Here is a 20218-nt window from a genome sequence, read left to right on the forward strand (position 1 = left end):
ACTCTTTGATCACCTCTCTTTTAATCTCATTTCACTTTCATTCACTAAGTACAAAGACTTAATTTTCTTCCCACCCAAAGCATTCCTCTCCTCGGCATGACAGTCTACCAAAAAAACTAATTCATTTTGACTCCTTTATCTTCATAAAGCCTATTGAACAACACAGCAATCATAGCTGGTGTCTGTATTCAGCGTTTTGACAGCAACAAACACAGATGTGTGCTTCTGACAGTCGGATTTTAGTGTCTGTTGATCTGAAATTATGCACTAAGAAAATAAGCACTTTGAGTCCACTCCCTATATTATATACAGTGCCTTTGGAAAGTATTCAGACTCCTTGACTTTTTCCACATTTTGTTACATTACAGCCATATTCTAAAATGGATTAAACAATTATAATAACCCTTAGCTATATACATACAATACTACATAATGACAAAGTGAAAACAGGTTTTTAGACATTTTAGCAAATTTATTACAAATAAAAAACAGATACCTTATTTACATAATTATTCAGAACCTTTGCTATGAGACTCAAAACTGAGTTTTGGCGCATCCTGTTTCCATTGATCATCCTTGAGATGTTTCTACAACTTGATTGGACATGATGTGGAAAGGCACACAACTGTCTATATAAGATCCCACAGTTGACAGTGCACGTCAGAGTAAAAACCAAGCCCTGAGGTCGAAGGAATTGTCTGTAGAGCTCCGAGACAGGATTGTGTCAAGGCACAGATCTGGGGAAGGATACCAAAACATTTTTGCAGCATTGAAGGTCCCCAAAAACACAGTGGCTGCAATCATTCTTAAATGGAAGAAGTTTGGAACCCCCAAGACTCTTCCTAGAGCTGACCGCCCAGCCAAACTGAGCAATCAGGGGAGAAGGGGTGACTAAGAACCCGATGGTCACTCTGACAGAGCTCCAGAGTTCCTCTGTGGAGATGGGAGAACCTTTCAGAAGGACAACCATCTCTGCAGCACTCCACAAATCTGACCTTTATGGTAGAGTGACCAGACGGAAGCCACTCCTCAGTAAAATGCACATGACAGCCCGCTTGGAGTTTGCCAAAAGGCACTTAAAGACTCTCAGACCATGAGAAACAAGATTCTCTGGTCTGATGAAACCAAGATTGAACTCTTTGGCCTGAATGCCAAGCATCACGTCTGGAGGAAACCTGGCACCATCCCTACGGTGAAGCATGGTGGTGGTAGCATCATGCTGTGGGGATGTTTTTCAGCGGCAGGGACTGGGATACTAGTCAGGGTCGAGGCAAAGCTGAACGGAGCAAAGTACAGAGTGATCCTTGATGAAAACCTGATCCAGAGAGCTCAGCACCTCAGACTGGGGCGAAGGTTCACCTTCCAACAGGACAACGACCGTAAGCACCCAAGACAATGCAGGAGTGGCTTCGGGACAAGTCTCAATATCCTTGAGAGGACCAGTCAGAGCCCAGAGTTGAACCCGATCGAACATCTCTGGAGAGACCAGAAAATAGCTGTGCAGAAACACTCCCCATCCAACCTGACAGAGCTTGAGAGGATCTGCAGGGAAGAATGGGAGAAACTCCCCAAATACAGGTGTGCCAAGCTTGTAGCGTCATACCCAAAAAGACTTGAGGCTATAATCACTGCCAAAGGAGCTTCAACAAAGTACTGAGTAATTGGTCTGTATACATAAGTAAATGTGATTATTATAATAAAAAAAAAAAGATTAGCAACATTTTCAAAAAAACTGTTTTTGCTTTGTCATTATGGGGTATTATGTGTAGATAGAGGAGGGAAAAAAACTATTCAATCAATTTTAGAATAAGGCTGTAACCTAACAAAATGTGGAAAAAGTCAATGGGTCTGAATACTTTCCGAATGCACTGTATACCTAGCAGGAGTACCATGGCTGGAGCCAGTTTTGAGGAGTGGTAGCGTATACCATACCTTTGAGGTCCAGGTTACGGGCTCCGTTGGAGTGCTGGGTGACGGTGCGGGAGTCGGTCTTGAGGATGTGCACGTTTTTATCATCCCGGGACACCACCACGTTGTGCCACTGATTGTCGTTGAGAGGCTTCTCAGAGTTGCCCTTCATGAGTGACGGTCCGTTACCCAGGTCAAACACATAATGGATGTACCTACAACACAACATTACATCATGCACAAGTCAATTTACAGATTGACTAACAGATACTGTATCTAGGTAAATATTAAAATGTAAAGGACATCTACAATTGATAGGGACGATATTGCAACATCCTGTCCTTTTGAAATGCAGATTCAATGCATATTGATAATATTAACAGAAACATCATCAGAGAAAGTGTAGTACCAGCAGCACTGAGAGATATGAGTTCTCTCTTCAGCCCATGTATCCAGTATCCAGAGAGCTGTGCCGCTGCCTAAAGGCAGGCTCCACAGCTTAGAAAGGCTCCACAGCTTAGAATAACTCCTGCTGACTAATTGTTTACTGTGTGGCAGTATTTCTGGGCAAAATTGGACCGCGGTTAAACATCTGTGGGAATATTGTTCGCTCTTTCACTCTTACTCGCTCTATCCGTCTCGTTTCACTAAAACATTCTGAATACATTCCCTTTATATGGCTCCGGCTGACCGAATCATAGTATTCCATATAACAGAAAATAACTTGTTGAGCAAGAAAAAAGGGGAACAGTGGTAGGCAGCTGTGCTATTATTAATCTATCCCATACACACTCTGCACGGTTACAGCACCTAACAAAATATGTTGCAAAATAGGTTGAACACAGTCTTTAAAAAATTATAATAATCCAACCCATTGGAATATGAAGTGGAGCTTTACCCCTTCCTGGTCACCCCAGCACACCACTCATCCTTTGACCAGCTCCACCATGATGAAGTCACTGCCGTCTTTACCCCAGCACACCACTCACCCTTTGACCAGCTCCACCATGATGAAGCCACTGCCGTCTTTACCCCAGCACACCACTCACCCTTTGACCAGCTCCACCATGATGAAGTCACTGCCGTCTTTACCCCAGCACACCACTCACCCTTTGACCAGCTCCACCATGATGAAGCCACTGCCGTCTTTACCCCAGCACACCACTCACCCTTTGACCAGCTCCACCATGATGAAGCCACTGCCGTCTTTACCCCAGCACACCACTCACCCTTTGACCAGCTCCACCATGATGAAGCCACTGCCGTCTTTACCCCAGCACACCACTCACCCTTTGACCAGCTCCACCATGATGAAGTCACTGCCGTCTTTACCCCAGCACACCACTCACCCTTTGACCAGCTCCACCATGATGAAGTCACTGCCGTCTTTACCCCAGCACACCACTCACCCTTTGACCAGCTCCACCATGATGACGTCACTGCCGTCTTTACCCCAGCACACCACTCACCCTTTGACCAGCTCCACCATGATGAAGTCACTGCCGTCTTTACCCCAGCACACCACTCACCCTTTGACCAGCTCCACCATGATGAAGTCACTGCCGTCTTTACCCCAGCACACCACTCACCCTTTGACCAGCTCCACCATGATGAAGTCACTGCCGTCTTTACCCCAGCACACCACTCACCCTTTGACCAGCTCCACCATGATGACGTCACTGCCGTCTTTACCCCAGCACACCACTCACCCTTTGACCAGCTCCACCATGATGAAGTCACTGCCGTCTCCAGAGTTGAAGAGGAGCAGGCCATCAGGGGAGGTGGTCTTGAACTGGAAGAAGAGGTGCATGGAGGCGTAGGCCTGCAGGGTAGAGAAGGCTAGGTAGCTGGCCCGGCTGTGGAAGGTCACAGGGTCTGCCACAATGCGGCGCATGCCGAAGCGGGCGTTGAGTTCGCAGTAGGAGATGTCTCCGTTCTTACACTGGTCCAGGTAGGGCACGCCGTTGAAGGAGAGGGCCTGCAGGTGCCCTATGAAGTTGGTTGGCACCACAGAGATGAAGCGTCTCTCTGTCATGATGCCAGTCTCAATGTTGTAGAACTCCAGGCGGGTGTGGGCACCGGCCATATGGCCTGGGGTAGAATAAATACATGATGATAGGCATAATATATACCATTTAGCAGACACTTCTATCTAAAGCGACTTACAGTGAAGCACCATGTTCTACCGCCTGAGCTACAGAGGATCACAAACTGAACATGAAATGTTATTTGGTATTTAGTGTATTATTATGAGGATCACAGTTTCCCTTCATCTCATGGTTTGACTCTGCTCTCCCCTCCTACCTTCCACAGTCACATTGTCCACAGAGAGCTGCAGGTTATTCCCAAGACGTACCACCTTCACTGAGTGCCACTCATTGTCGTTCAGCTTCTGTCCTGCTAACAGCATCTCTGGGCCTTTACCTGTGGAAAGGAAAGGAGGAAGTCACCAGCAGAGCACAGTAATAAAGCATATCCCTCTTTCCAAGAGATCCCTAGATAAAAGACTTCCTGGTTAGAACACATTAACATACTATATCACTCATAAGCACACAAACACCTGCAACCTGGAAATGCCATTCAGTGAGGGCAGTACTGTATGTAAAGAAAAACTACACAACCTCCCTCTCCTACGCTTACTTGCACAATCCTTACCAATGTTGTCAAAGAGAAATTCCTGTAACCTATGAAATCTCAAATAAGAAACCCAGTTCAGAATGTAAGAGCTCTGTCAATGGTTGTATAAACAAACTGTTGGTTCCAGTTGAGAGTGATTATTACACAATTGTACTGTACTCATCACAAGTGCCAAAAAAGGAAAACCAGCCACGTCACAAACACCGACGTCTTGCTTCCAGACAAATTAAACACTTTCTTTGCCTGCTTTGAGGATAATGCAGTGCCACCGACACGGCCCGCTACCAAGGGCTGTGGGCTCTCCTTCTCCGTGTCCAACGTGAGTAAGACATTTAAACGTGTTAACCCTCGCAAGACTGCCAGCCCAGACGGCATCCCTAGCCGCGTCCTCAGAGCATGCGCAGACCAGCTGGCTGGTGTGTTTACGGACATATTCAATCTCTCCCTATCCCAGTCTGCTGTCCACACATGCTTCAAGATGGCCACCATTTTTCCTGTTACCAAGAATGCAAAGGTAACTGAACTAAATGACTATCGCCCCGTAGCACTCACTTCTGTCATCATGAAGTGCTTTGAGAAACTAGTCAAGGATCATATCACCTCCACCTTACCTGTCACTAGTCCCACTTAAATTTGCTTACCACCCCAATAGGTCCACAGACGAAGCAATTGCCATCACACTGCACACTGACCTATCCCATCTGGACAAGAGGAATACCTATGTAAGAATGCTGTTCATTGACTATAGCTGAGCATTCAACACCATTGTACCCTCGAAGCTCATCATTAAGCTTGAGGCCCTGGGTCTCAACCCCGCCCTGTGCAACTGGGTCCTGGACTTCCAACTGGGCCGCCCCCAGGTGGTGAAGGTAGGAAACAACATCTCCACTTCGCTGATCCTCAACACTGGGGCCCCACAAGGGTGTGTGCTTAGCCCCCTCATCTACTCCCTGTTCACCCACGACTGCATGGCCATACACACCTCCAACTCAATCATCAACTTTGCAGACGACACAACAATAGAAGGCTTGATTACCAACAATGACAAGACAGCCTACAGGGAGGAGATGAGGGCTCTCAGAATGTGGTGTCAGGAAAATAACCTCTCACTCAACATCAACAAAACAAAGGAGATGATCGTGGACTTCAGGAAACAGGAGAGGGAGCATCCCCCTATCCACATCGACGGGACTGCAGTGGAGAAGGTGGAAAGATTTATGTTCCTCAGCGTACACATCACTGACAAACTGAAATGGTCCACACACACAGAAGGTGCAACAGCGAAGAAGGTGCAACAGCGCCTCTTCAACCTCAGGAGGCTGAAGAAATTTGTCTTGTCACCTAAAACCCTCACAAACTTTTACAGATGCACAATTGAGTGCATCTTGTCGGCTGTATCACCGCCTGGTACGGCAACTGCACCACCCACAACCGCAAAGCTCTCCAGAGGGTGGTGCGGCCTGCACAACGTATCACCGGGGGCAAACTACCTGCCCTCTAGGACACCTACAGCAGCCGACGTCACAGGAAGGCCATAAAGATCATCAAGGACAACAACCACCCGAGCCACTGCCTGTTCACCCTGCTACCATCCAGCAGGCGAGGTTGGTACAGGAACATCAAAGCTGGGACCGAGAGACTGAAAAACAGCTTCTATCTCAAGGCCATCAAACTTTTAAACAGCCATCACTAGCACAGAGAGGCTGCTGCCTACATACAGACTTGAAATCATTGGCCACTTTAATAAAAATGGAACACTCGTCACTTTAATAATGCCACTTTAATAATGTTTACATATCTTGCATTACTCATCTCATATGTATATACTGTATTCTATACTATCTATTGCATCTTAGCCTATGCCGCTCTGTCATTGCTCATCCATATATTTATATATTCTTATTCTATTCCTTTACTTAGATTGGTGTGTATTATGTGTGTGTTGTGGAATTTTGGGATATTACTTGTTAGATATTGCTGCGCTGTCGAAATTAGAAGCACATGCATTTCGCTACACTCGCAATAACATCTGCTAACCATGTGTATGTGACCAATAAAATTTGATTTGATTTTAAATGTTTAATTAATATCCACTGGTATATGACTCCAATCACATCTCCTCTATATGAAATGGTATATCAACTCTTTAGACAACCAGCTAACAACGTGTAGTATCCAGAGGCTTGGCCGGTGGAGAGTTTTATAGCTCCAGGATTTCTGCTAAATCCTCTGCTTTTTCCCCAGCTCTTAAGGTTTGGCTTGAAAATAGGTCACAATGCGGAAGCTTTGCCACTGCAGCACAGTCAACCCTGATTACTGGCTATGCAACAGGCCGACACAGCAATTCAAAGGAGTTCGGACATGGCTAGGAAAGCTAACTGGCCATGCCTAAGCCGGACGGCCTCCTGGGGTTTGTCTGTCTAATTGAGATCAGGGTGTATGACAATAACAGGGGACATAGAGAGGACACTGGCTGGCTGCTACTGGGACGCTGCTACTTGGACCCTGCTTCTGGGACGCTGCAGCTGATGATATCAATTGGTTTCCAAGTACTTCACCATTTCCTCCTCTGGGAGAGAAAGGCCACTGGCTTCTGGCGTTTTACAGCAGAGCAAGTGTCTTGGCAGGGGGCAACATTCTAGACCAACTACAAAGTTATCTGACACAGTAGCTATGGCACATAACACCGTGTTGTAACTCTGGGTGTCACAGGAACACATTTCCATAGTGTGACTGTCATGAGGCAGGGGGATTTCTCTCTCCATGTTCACACCCACAGACCCTTTTTGTCCAACCTTCATTTATCATGAGTCATAAACCTTTCAGGAAGTGGTTATGTCTTCCTGCTCTTGCGTGATAGCTGACCGAGTGTTCACTAAGAACGATGTACAAACAAAAGGAAGCAGTCACACCAGCTCGAAGGAAAAGGTTGAACTCTGACCCGTCAGGAGACACAAACGAGGTCATGTTGTGTATCTAACAAAGGTTTCCTTGGTTCAACATCCCATGATGTTGGGCAGGAAAACACCCAACTCCCTCTCAGAAAAACATTCGTAATATATAGGCAAATGATAAAGTATTGACTTTTATCCCTACTCTTAAATACATTTGAAATGACGACTTGGATCAACTTGGAGGAGAACGAGAATTGTCTTGCAGGAGGGTGAGAGGAGAGAAGGCATGACGAAGAGTTGTCAGTCTTGGACTGAAACAGAACTTTAGGAAGCGGCCTCTGAACTCAGAGGCACGTCTTCCTCACGGAAAAACAGAGGTGGAACGCTGACAAGGACTGAAGAAAAATGGACAGACCTACACCTTTGTGAAAAACGAATGGCCCACGAGAGTGGCGTTTTGGACACCTTCACACCATGTGCTGCAACACAAAGCTGACTGCTCCAATAGAGGCCGTTACAACACTGTATATATAAATAATATGACATTTGAAATGTCTTCATTCTTTTGAAACTTCTGTATGTGTAATGTTTACTGTTAATTTTTGTTGTTTATTTCACTTTTGTATATTATCTACCTCACTTGCTTTGGCAATGTTAACGTATGTTTCCCATGCCAATAAAGCCCCTTGAATTGGTACCGACGCGGGTCAAGGAGAGACAAAGAGAGAGAGAGAGGACCTGACCAGGGACTCAGTAAATATGACAGCATTCTCTGTGTTTCATCCTTGACAATTCGGCATTGCTTTATCAGCCATAATCTTTGTGTTTATTTTAATTGTGTGTTTCTTAGGATAATAATAAATTCTGTCTTTATAAAGAAATGTGGTTCTCTTGTTTTGACAAATGCTGGGTCTAATACAAATAAAGACTTTACGTTTCCTTTAAAATTGTTGATACAAGACTTTATGAACGTAGGCTGAACTACTAATTAGAGTTTCAAGTAAATTGTTCCCTTTGAATAAAAACAATTACTGGTGCCCTTATGCAATGTTATTCATTTAGAAAAGTAGGCAAATTAATTAATTAAGTCACCAATTATAACCAATTATTAGACTACTAAAGTCCCTACAACCGGTACATAGTCATCTTATAACATAAAATTCAGCTTTAAGTACTATTGACATGTTTGATTACAGTATCCAACAATAACAACTAATCTTAGAAATGGTGAGGCATGGGGCAGAGCAGTGCTTTTCCAATATGAAACCTTGTTACAATTGTAAAACAACAATATACTGTCAGTCTCTTTTCTGACCATTATATCAGCATGTCTATTATCCCCAAATAACCTTCAGATCTTAGTATGGATCCCCGGTCATGTTCCTCTTTATTGACTGTGGGTTTATGTCCTACAAAACCCACGTTCACCTACTAAATCAACACAACAGTCTACTTTACTGAGCAGTTGGAGGGAGGAACAGAGAAATATTTACAGAGCGGAGGAGATGGGACTATTCATCTGAAGTGAACTGTGTTAAAGCAGTGTTGGTCTGGTCTCCTAGGAGGGCTCCACTGCCATCTAATAATTGAGCCTCAGCCCAAACACCTACTCTGTGGTTCAGTGGAGAGCAGCTCTGCCAGGATCAAGCACATACACATTTTAGAGGATTTCGCAAGCAAGTGATGCAAGGGCTGTATAGTGGTGGGCTGAAAAGTAAGAATTCTGGTGTGTCAGAAAGCACAGAAATCACTAGATATCCACAGTGAGGTGAAGTGCTTTTTTATGTCTACACACCCTAGCTGGAGATTGCGATCTATTCCCTCCATTCTCAACACACTTGTAGCCTAAGTCAAGTATTTCTCATTGTTGTTTTACTAAGACCAATATCTCAAATACTATTTCAAATATCTAAATTGCTTTCACATGAATTTCGAAGTAAATATTCAGATATATTAAAAAAAACAATATTGGAATGTACTGTATTTGGAAAAACACTTGGAAAGTATTAGCATGTATTTGAAAATACAAAATTACACTGCCTCAAATACACTCCCATGAATTTAACCCAGGTATTTGAAAATAGTATTTGAAAATACTTTCAAATAGTAGGATATTTATATGAAATACTTGTAAAATACTTTTAAATACTTCCAATGATTCACATCATTTGAAAATATTCAAATACACAGAAAAATAAGTATTTAAATATCACATACTCGTGTATTTGAAGCCAGGTCTGATTCACAGCACAGTTTAATATTTCGTTACATGATTTTAGTTCATTCGCTATTATGGGGAGTTGTTTATCAAGCAAACATTGTTTCTGTGGTTATTTCCTGTAATTGATCTGCTGTTTAATCGTCTGAGTGGATGCAATGTTTAGGAGCTAACATTAGCATAAACTTATCGGGTAGAAATGTAATTGCTTTATGTCATTTCATTCCATTTCATTTTGATACCGTTGTTTTTTGTTCTTGATGTTGCGGTGATTACTGGTTGTTCCTGTGTTCTGCTGTGCTTCCTAGGGCGCGCGCAAATGTGTGAAATTATTTGAAGGCTCATGCAGCGTGCGCTCAACTCCCTCCAGTTGTGTTTCGGTTTGGAGTTAGGCTTGTGCATATAATTGAATAAAGTTGATTCGAGTACACAAGGCACACTTAACCAGCATGGCTACCGCAGCAATATGCCATCCCATCTGGTCTGCGCTTAGTGGAACTATCATTTGTTTTTCAACAGGACAATGACACAACACACCTCCAGGCTATGTAAGGGCTATTTTGACCAAGAAGGAGATTGATGGAGTGCTGCATCAGATGACCTGGCCTCCACAATCACCTGACCTCAACCCAATTGAGATGTTTTGGGATGAGTCGGACCGCAGAGTGAAGGAAACGCAACCAACAAGTGCTCAGCATATGTGGAAACTCCTTCAAGACTGTTGGAAAAGCATTCTAGTTGAAGCTGGTTGAGAGAATGCCAAGAGTATGCAAAGCTGTCATCAAGGCAAAGGGTGGCTACTTTGAAGAATCTAAAATCTAAAATCTATTTCGATTTGTTTAACACTTTTTTGGCTACTACATGATGCCATATGTGTTATTTCATAGTTTAGATGTCTTCACTATTATTCTACAATTTAGAAAATAGTAAAAATAAAGAAAAACCCTTGAATGAGTAGGTGTATTCAAACTTCTGACTGGTACTGTATGTACAGTGGGGAAAAAAAGTATTTAGTCAGCCACCAATTGTGCAAGTTCTCCCACTTAAAAAGATGAGAGAGGCCTGTCATTTTCATCATAGGTACACTTCAACTATGACAGACAAAATGAGAAATAAAAATCCACAAAATCACATTGTAGGATTTTTTATGAATTTATTTGCAAATTATGGTGGAAAATAAGTATTTGGTCAATAACAAAAGTTTCTCAATACTTTGTTATATACCCTTTGTTGGCAATGACAGAGGTCAAACGTTTTTTGTAAGTCTTCACAAGGTTTTCACACACTGTTGCTGGTATTTTGGCCCATTCCTCCATACAGATCTCCTCTAGAGCAGTGATGTTTTGGGGCTGTTGCTGGGCAACACGGACTTTCAACTCCCTCCAAAGATTTTCTATGGGGTTGAGATCTGGAGACTGGCTAGGCCACTCCAGGACCTTGAAATGCTTCTTACGAAGCCACTCCTTCGTTGCCCGGGCGGTGTGTTTGGGATCATTGTCATGCTGAAAGACCCAGCCACGTTTCATCTTCAATGCCCTTTCTGATGGAAGGAGGTTTTCACTCAAAATCTCACGATACATGGCCCCATTCATTCTGTCCTTTACATGGATCAGTCGTCCTGGTCCCTTTGCAGAAAAACAGCCCCAAAGCATGATGTTTCCACCCCCATGCTTCACAGTAGGTATGGTGTTCTTTGGATGCAACTCAGCATTCTTTGTCCTCCAAACACGACGAGTTGAGTTTTTACCAAAAAGTTCTATTTTGGTTTCATCTGACATTCTCCCAATCTTCTTCTGGATCATCCAAATGCTCTCTAGCAAACTTCAGACGGGCCTGGACATGTACTGGCTTAAGCAGGGGGACACGTCTGGCACTGCAGGATTTGAGTTCCTGGCGGCGTAGTGTGTTACTGATGGTCGGCTTTGTTACTTTGGTCCCAGCTCTCTGCAGGTCATTCAATCGGTCCCCCCGTGTGGTTCTGGGATTTTTGCTCACCGTTCTTGTGATCATTTTGACCCCACGGGGTGAGATCTTGCGTGGAGCCCCAGATCGAGGGAGATTATCAGTGTGTCTTCCATTTCCTAATAATTGCTCCCACAGTTGATTTCTTCAAACCAAGCTGCTTACCTATTGCAGATTCAGTCTTCCCAGCCTGGTGCAGGTCTACAATTTTGTTTCTGGTGTCCTTTGACAGCTCTTTGGTCTTGGCCATAGTGGAGTTTGGAGTGTGAATGTTTGAGGTTGTGGACAGGTGTCTTTTATACTGATAACAAGTTCAAACAGGTGCCATTAATACAGGTAACGAGTGGAGGACAGAGGAGCCTCTTAAAGAAGAAGTTACAGGTCTGTGAGAGCCAGAAATCTTGCTTGTTTGTAGGTGACCAAATACTTATTTTCCACCATAATTTGCAAATAAATTCATAAAAAATCCTACAATGTGATTTTCTGGATTTTTTTTCTCATTTTGTCTGTCATAGTTGAAGTGTACCTATGATGAAAATTACAGGCCTCTCTCATCTTTTTAAGTGGGAGAACTTGCACAATTGGTGGCTGACTAAATACATTTTTGCCCCACTGTAAATGGGATATTTCTGTTTATATATATACATATACATATATACACTGCTCAAAAAAATAAAGGGAACACTAAAATAACACATCCTAGATATGAATGAATGAAATATTCTTATTAAATACATTTTCCTTTACATAGTTGAATGTGCTGACAACAAAATCACACAAAAATTATCAATGGAAATCAAATTTATCAACCCATGGAGGTCTGGATTTGGAGTCACACTCAAAATTAAAGTGGAAAACCACACTACAGGCTGATCCAACTTTGATGTAATGTCCTTAAAACAAGTCAAAATGAGGCTCAGTAGTGTGTGTGGCTTCCACGTGCCTGTATGACCTCCCTACAACGCCTGGGCATGCTCCTGATGAGGTGGCGGATGGTCTCCTGAGGGATCTCCTCCCAGACCTGGACTAAAGCACCCGCCAACTCCTGGACAGTCTGTGGTGCAACGTGGTGTTGGTGGATGGAGCGAGACATGATGTCCCAGATGTGCTCAATTGGATTCAGGTCTGGGGAACGGGCGGGCCAGTCCATAGCATCAATGCCTTCCTCTTGCAGGACCTGCTGACACACTTCAGCCACATGAGGTCTAGCATTGTTTTGCATTAGGAGGAACCCAGGGCCAACCGCACCAGCATATGCTCTCACAAGGGGTCTGAGGATCTCATCTCGGTACCTAATGGCAGTCAGGCTACCTCTGGCGAGCACATGGAGGGCTGTGCGGCCCCCCAAAGAAATGCCACCCCACACCATGACTGACCCACCGCCAAACCGGTCATGCTGGAGGATGTTGCAGGCAGCAGAACGTTCTCCACGGCGTCTCCAGACTCTGTCACGTCTGTCACATGTGCTCAGTGTGAACCTGCTTTCATCTGTGAAGAGCACAGGGCGCCAGTGGCGAATTTGCCAATCTTGGTGTTCTTTGGCAAATGCCAAACGTCCTGCACGGTGTTGGGCTGTAAGCACAACCCCCACCTGTGGACGTCGGGCCCTCATACCACCCTCATGGAGTCTGTTTCTGACCGTTTGAGCAGACACATGCACATTTGTGGCCTGCTGGAGGTCATTTTGCAGGGCTCTGGCAGTGCTCCTCCTGCTCCTCCTTGCACAAAGGCGGAGGTAGCGGTCCTGCTGCTGGGTTGTTGCCCTCCTACGGCCTCCTCCACGTCTCCTGATGTACTGGCCTGTCTCCTGGTAGCGCCTCCATGCTCTGGACACTACGCTGACAGACACAGCAAACCTTCTTGCCACAGCTCGCATTGATGTGCCATCCTGGATGAGCTGCACTACCTGAGCCACTTGTGTGGGTTGTAGACTCCGTCTCATGCTACCACTAGAGTGAAAGCACCGCCAGCATTCAAAAGTGACCAAAACATCAGCCAGGAAGCATAGGAACTGAGAAGTGGTCTGTGGTCACCACCTGCAGAATAAAGGCACTCCTTTATTGGGGGTGTCTTGCTAATTGCCTATAATTTCCACCTTTTGTCTATTCCATTTGCACAACAGCATGTGGAATTTATTGTCAATCAGTGTTGCTTCCTAAGTGGACAGTTTGATTTCACAGAAGTGTGATTGACTTGGAGTTACATTGTGTTGTTTAAGTGTTCCCTTTATTTTTTTGAGCAGTGTATATACATACACACACATTTTCAAACATAGTATAGACTAAGGAAAGGGCTGGTTTGCATAGTCACAGCCACACTGAAGGAGTGAGAAGTAGTTTTCTCCACTCTGCTGACAAGTGTTTTTCCCCGCTCATACGGTAATAAAGGCCTTAGTGCACAAATTTGGTGGAAATAATATTTATATATTATTTAAAAACAAAACATCAGGGGGTGCTGCAGCACCCTCAGCACCCCTACTTCCCGCTATGGAAGACTAGAACATCTCTCCTCACCATTCTGCTCTCTGAATAATAGATGATTCCATATGTGTTATTTCATAGTTTTGATGTCTTCACTATTATTCACAATGTAGAAAATAGTCAAAATAAAGAAAAACCTTGAATGAGTAGGTGTGTCCAAAGTTTTGACTGGCACTCTATGTTGAAATGATGTTTATCTTCCATTGATTAACTATTAACCATGCTTAAGACATGGATAATTGCTGTTGAGAATGCTATATTATGGTGTTTGGCCAGTTTCTATCTTTTTTACTGAGTGTAATTAGATTTGTCCGCCTAGATTGTGGGCCACATTGGTATGCTCCGATGTGTGGCCATGGAGGAGATCCTATATACCTGTGTGTAATTCTTATTTGCCAGTGTTTGAATGGGAGGCTGGTCAGAGCCTGGTAGACCCCAGCTGTCTTTTGGCAGGGATAGCTGCATAGGTTTAATATCCTTTCAGTGTTCTGTTTGGTTAAAACATTTTCTATTTTTTTGGGGCAACTTTCATTTTGTATCACCTATTAGTAAACCAACACCAGATTTTGCACATTTAAGTTTGCCTTCTGCATTGAACATGCCCTAAAGACCGTGAGGCACATTACCCCTTTCACACAGATGCACAATTATATCTAAACTGTTCACACAAAAATCCCATTGACATAAACACACAATTTACACCAGACTTTGAATAAGGCACAGTTTAGATTAATTCGTTTTTAAAATGCTGATTATTAAAGGAAAATGAATGCACACAGTTATTCTCTACATTACAGAAAATGACATGTCCCTGTGCAGCATTGTGATGATGATTCTGTCTTGATATACTGTAGGCATAGTAGGCTTTACATTCTGTTTTCTGATTAGAGATCGTTTGAAGTTGGCTTTTATTTAGCCTCACTAGGCTACCCAGGCTTAGTGGAGAAGCTGGGGAGAAATTCTAGGGCGTTATTAGATTTAAAGAAGCCCTCTCCTTGGTCCATTGTATCCAGAGTATTTGATTGTTATGATTTTAATAAGGCTAGCCTCAAATGCATGATGATGACACATTACATAATTGCTGAGTTGAGACTTTGAACATGCAAGCTATTGATGCAAATAAAAACATGCTAATTTTGTAAAACAAATGTATCCTTTTTAGATGAAAGTATACTTACGACAATATGTAGTCCAACATTGGTTGGTCTATTCCATTAGAACTGGCACCGTGTTTTGTGTGCTGTGTTATGTACCTACTGTAACCGCATTGCTCTCGATGACTGTTCTCCTTGTGTTATGTACCTACTGTAACCGCATTGCTCTCGATGACTGTTCTCCTTGTGTTATGTACCTACTGTAACCGCATTGCTCTCGATGACTGTTCTCCTTCTGAAATATAAGATCTCTATTCACCTTAAAAATATGGTTTACTATATGCTACTGTAACATGTTTGTGATACTAGTATGTTGTCGGTTGCAGAAGGCCTTATGAAGCCAGTGCACCTTGGTGAACCAATCAGGACCATGGACAGCTCCCCACCAGAATACTCTGCGGCAGAGTGTACACCCCTCTATACACTGGCTGAGGCAATCAGCCTGAGACAACATGTTGGGGAAAAGGTGGGAGCCATTATGACCTAGTCAGGTACCTGTGGTGTTTCTTATTTATGACTGTTACCACTGCCTATACTGTATACAACAGATAACCTCCGCTTTGGGCCTACATTGGGCAACATCCACCCATACATTTTCCCCCCCCTCCTGTTTTGTAAATTGTGCCGGTTCCTCTCTATGCTTACCTCCTAGCATAACTCCAATTATGTGTTAAAATGGTGCTTGTAAGTGGTCAATTCATAGCATGTTTAAAATGCAAAACACGTTTTAGCCTAAAGAGAGGCTCTCCCAGATGGTTGAGGGCTCTAATTGACTATAATTTAGTTAAACTACTGGCTAATTTTGTCTGTTTAAAGTCAATTAAGATGTTTATTTTTTTTACTGCCATTAAACTTCAATCCATCTAAATTCATAGGACAACTATGCAGCAACATACTTAAAGTTGCTATTTAAGGTAAAACTCTGTACACACTCTGTTGTCACGGTCTCACCTGTATAAAATGATTGAAGGAAAGTAGATGCAGAACAGATCTTCTTGCCCGTAGTAAAGAAGGTTTATACCTGTACTGACCAACATAAAAAACTAAGTAGTTACATGCATCTTTCCTTGAATCCTAATAAATTGATTTGAAAAAGTCAATTGTAAGGACAACAGTTCAAATAGGTCACCCCCCCCCTCTCCCCGAAAGCCCAATGGTATATTGCCATCTGGTGGTAAAGTATATTACTGCGTGAAGTTAGTAGCAGGGACTGGGAGCTACTGCCACTGTCGTCTCTATGAGAAGCACTGAGTACCCATAAACAGATGGTCTTTTTCTGTTGTAAAGAACAAGGGATAATTTTGTTATTCTGAAATGTGTTGCTTAGAGGATGAGTTTACCAAAGGATGTTCAGCTTTATACAGTATTTGATACTTTCCTTGCAGTCCCTTACATTTTCAAGACAACCATGTGATTGTTGTGCTTCATGGGGATAAATATTTTATATGGCTAATGTTAAATTCATTTAACAGCATTAAAAGTAAAACAGACAGTGAGGTATAGAATACAGTTGTTCTGAAGTAGAGGTAAACATGATAGGAGTAACTTACTGAGGTTACAGTCTATCCTGATACAATCTGGTGAGAGAGAGAGAGATGGTGAGATAAAAAAATGATATATAAAAGAAGATAAAGTAAAAATGTCACATCCTTCAAGGTACATTCTGCAGTTTCTTTAGACAGAGACCACTATCCGGGGACAAGCTCCAGAGTCAAAACCAGCCTTTTCCTCACCATAGCAACCATTCAGCACCCACTAACATACGAGCTGAGGGAGGTAACGTTACCTCTCTACTACACTCAGGAGAACCAGTAATGTGCAGTGCCTTAGGAAAGTATTCAGACCCCTTCCCCGTTTCCACATTACAGCCTTATTCTGAAATGGATTCCATTTTTTCCCCCTCATCAATCTACACATAATACCCCATAATGACAAAGTGAAAACAGGTTTTTATAAATGTTTGCAAATGTATTACAAACTGAAATACCTTATTTACATAAGTATTCAGACCCTTTGCTATGAGACTTGAAATTGAGCTCAGGTGCATCCTGTTCCCATTGATCAACCTTGAGATGTTTCTACAACTTCATTGGAGTCCACCTGTGGTAAATTCAAATGATTGGACATAATTTGGAAAGGCACACATGTCTGTATAAGGTCCCACAGTTGACAGCACAATTCAGAACAAAAACCAAGCCCTGAGGTCAAAGGAATTGTCCGTAGAGCTCCGAGACAGGATTGTACCAAAACATTTCTGCAGCATTGAAAGTCCCCAAGAACACAGTGGCCTTCATCATTCTTAAATGGAAGAAGTTTGGAACCAAGTCTCTTCCTAGAGCTGGCAGCCCAGCCAAACTGAGCAATCAGGGGAGAAGAGCCTTGGTCAGGGAGGTGATCAAGAACTCTATGGTCACTCTGACAGAGCACCCAGAGTTACTCTGTGAAGATGGGAGAATCTTCCAGAAGGACAACCATCTCTGCAGCACTCCACCAATCAGGCCTTTATGGTAGAGTGGCCAGATGGAAGCCACTCCTCAGTAAAAAAGCACATGACAGCCTGCTTGGAGTTTGCCAAAAGCCCCCTAAAGAATTCTCGGACCATGAGAATCAAGATTCTCTGCTCTGATGAAACCAAGATTGAACTCTTTGGCCTGAATGCCAAGGGTCAAGTCTGGATGAAACCTGGCACCATCCCTACGGTGAAGCAAGGTGGTGGCAGCATCATTCTGTGGGATGTTTTTCAGCGGCAGGGAATGGGAGACTAGTCAGGATCGAGGGAACGATGAATGGAGCAAAGTACTGAGAGATCCTTGATGAATACCTGCTCCAGAGCGCTCAGGACCTCAGACTGGGGCGAAGGTTCACCTTCCAACAGTACAACGCCCCTAAGCACACAGCCAAGAAAACACAGGAGTGGCTTTGGGACAAGTCTCTGAATGTCCTTGAGTGGCCCAGCCAGAGCCCGGACTTGAACTTGAATCTCTGAAAGAACTGAAAATAGCAGTCCAGTGATGCTCCCCATCCAACATGACAGAGCTTTAGATAATCTGCAGATAATAATGGGACAAACTCCCCAAATACAGGTGTGTCAAGTTTGTAGCATCATACCCAAAAAGATTTGAGGCTGTAATCGCTGCCAAAGGTGTTCAACAAAGTACTGAGTAAAAGGTCTGAATACTTACAGTACCAGTCAAAAGTTTGGACACCTAATCATTCAAGGATTTCAGAGACTGTGTGAATCAGGCCTTCATGATCGAATTGCTGCAAAGAAACCACTACTAAAGGACACCAATAATAAGAAGAGACTTGCTTGGGCCAAGAAACACGAGCAATGGACATTAGACCAGTGGAAATCTGTCCTTTGGTTTGCTTGGTTCCAACCGCCATGTCTTTGTGAGACAGAGTAGGTGAACAGATGACCTCTGCATGTGTGGTTCCCATTGTGAAGCATGGAGGAGGAGGCATGATGGTGTGGGCATGCATTGCTGGTGACACTGTCAGTGAGTTATTTAGAATTCAAACACACTTAACCAGCATGGCTACCACAGCATTCTGCAGCGATACCCCATCCCACCTGGTCTGCGCTTAGTGGGACTATCATTTGTTTCACAGCAGGACAATGATCCAAAACACCTCCAAGCTGTGTAAGGACTATTTTACCAAGAAGGAGAGTGGTGGAGTGCTGCATCAGATGACCTGGCCTCCACAATCAACCGACCTCAACCCAAATGACATGGTTTGGGATGAGTCGGACCACAGAGTGAAGGAAAAGCAGCCAACAAGTGCTCAGTGGAAACTCCTTCAAGACTGTTGGAAAAGCATTCTAGTTGAAGCTGGTTGAGAGAATGCCAAGAGTGTGCAAAGCTGTCATCAAGGCAAAGGGTGGCTACTTTGAAGAATCTAAAATCTATTTTGATTTGTTTAACACTTTTTTGGTGACTACGTGATTCCATATCTGCCATTTCATAGTTTTGATGTCTTCACTATTATTCTACAATTTAGAAACTAGTAAAAATAAAGAAAAACCCTTGAATGAGTAGGTGTGTCCAAACTTCTGACTGGTACGGTATGTAAATGTGATAATTCTGTTTATATATATAAATATATATATACACCGTATGTAATATATATATATACACACACACACACACACACACACACACACACACACACACACACACACACACACACACACACACACACACACACACACACACACACACACACACACACACACACACACACACACACACACACACACACACATTTCCAAACATAGTATAGACTAAGGAAAGGGCTGGTTTGCATAGTCACAGCCACACTGAAGGAGTGAGAAGTAGTTTTCTCCACTCTGCTGACAAGTGTTTTTCCCCGCTCATACGGTAATAAAGGCCTAGTGCACAAATTTGGTGGAAATAATATTTATATATTATTTAAAAACAAAACATCAGGGGGTGCTGCAGCACCCTCAGCACTACCTACTTCCCGCTATGGAAGACTAGAACATCTCTCCTCACCATTCTGCTCTCTGAATAACAGAATAGCTACATAGTCATTATGGCTTACCATAACCTGCAATGAAGGCTACAGTATGTACTACTACATACTGCTAGTGTGGCTGAGGTGTGCTCTGGAGCTGTCAACCATCACAGAGCAGTGGATACAAACAGCCAAGGACCAGACTGACTACATACAGACGTACTGGGCCTGTTGTACACCATGACAATGTACAGTACCAGTCAAACGTTTGGACACACCTACTCATTCAAGGGTTTTTCTTTATTTTTATAATTTTCTAAATTGTAGAATAATAGTGAAGATATCAAAACTATGAAATAACACATATGGAATCATGTAGTAACCAAAACAGTGTTAAACAAATCAAAGTATATTTTATACTTTGAATAATGTAAAATCTAAAATATAATTGGATTTGTTTAACACTTTTTTGGTTACTACATGATT

General features: G+C 43.2%; 1 protein-coding gene across 1 annotated transcript in view; it reads right to left on the reverse strand.

Moving 5' to 3' along the window:
- LOC120021048 (neurexin-2-like) overlaps window positions 1-20218 on the reverse strand; it is a 113430-nt gene that overhangs the window by 7230 nt on the left and 85982 nt on the right. Inside the window, exons 9-12 of the mRNA XM_038964697.1 lie at window positions 16804-16830; window positions 4213-4332; window positions 3618-3999; window positions 1933-2123 (exon numbers count right to left, since the gene is read on the reverse strand). Coding sequence (XP_038820625.1) covers window positions 1933-2123; window positions 3618-3999; window positions 4213-4332; window positions 16804-16830 — 720 coding nt within the window. The remainder of the gene's footprint in view (window positions 1-1932; window positions 2124-3617; window positions 4000-4212; window positions 4333-16803; window positions 16831-20218) is intronic.

The sequence above is a fragment of the Salvelinus namaycush genome, chromosome 26 (assembly GCF_016432855.1).
Source record: "Salvelinus namaycush isolate Seneca chromosome 26, SaNama_1.0, whole genome shotgun sequence".
Taxonomy (NCBI): domain Eukaryota; kingdom Metazoa; phylum Chordata; class Actinopteri; order Salmoniformes; family Salmonidae; genus Salvelinus; species Salvelinus namaycush.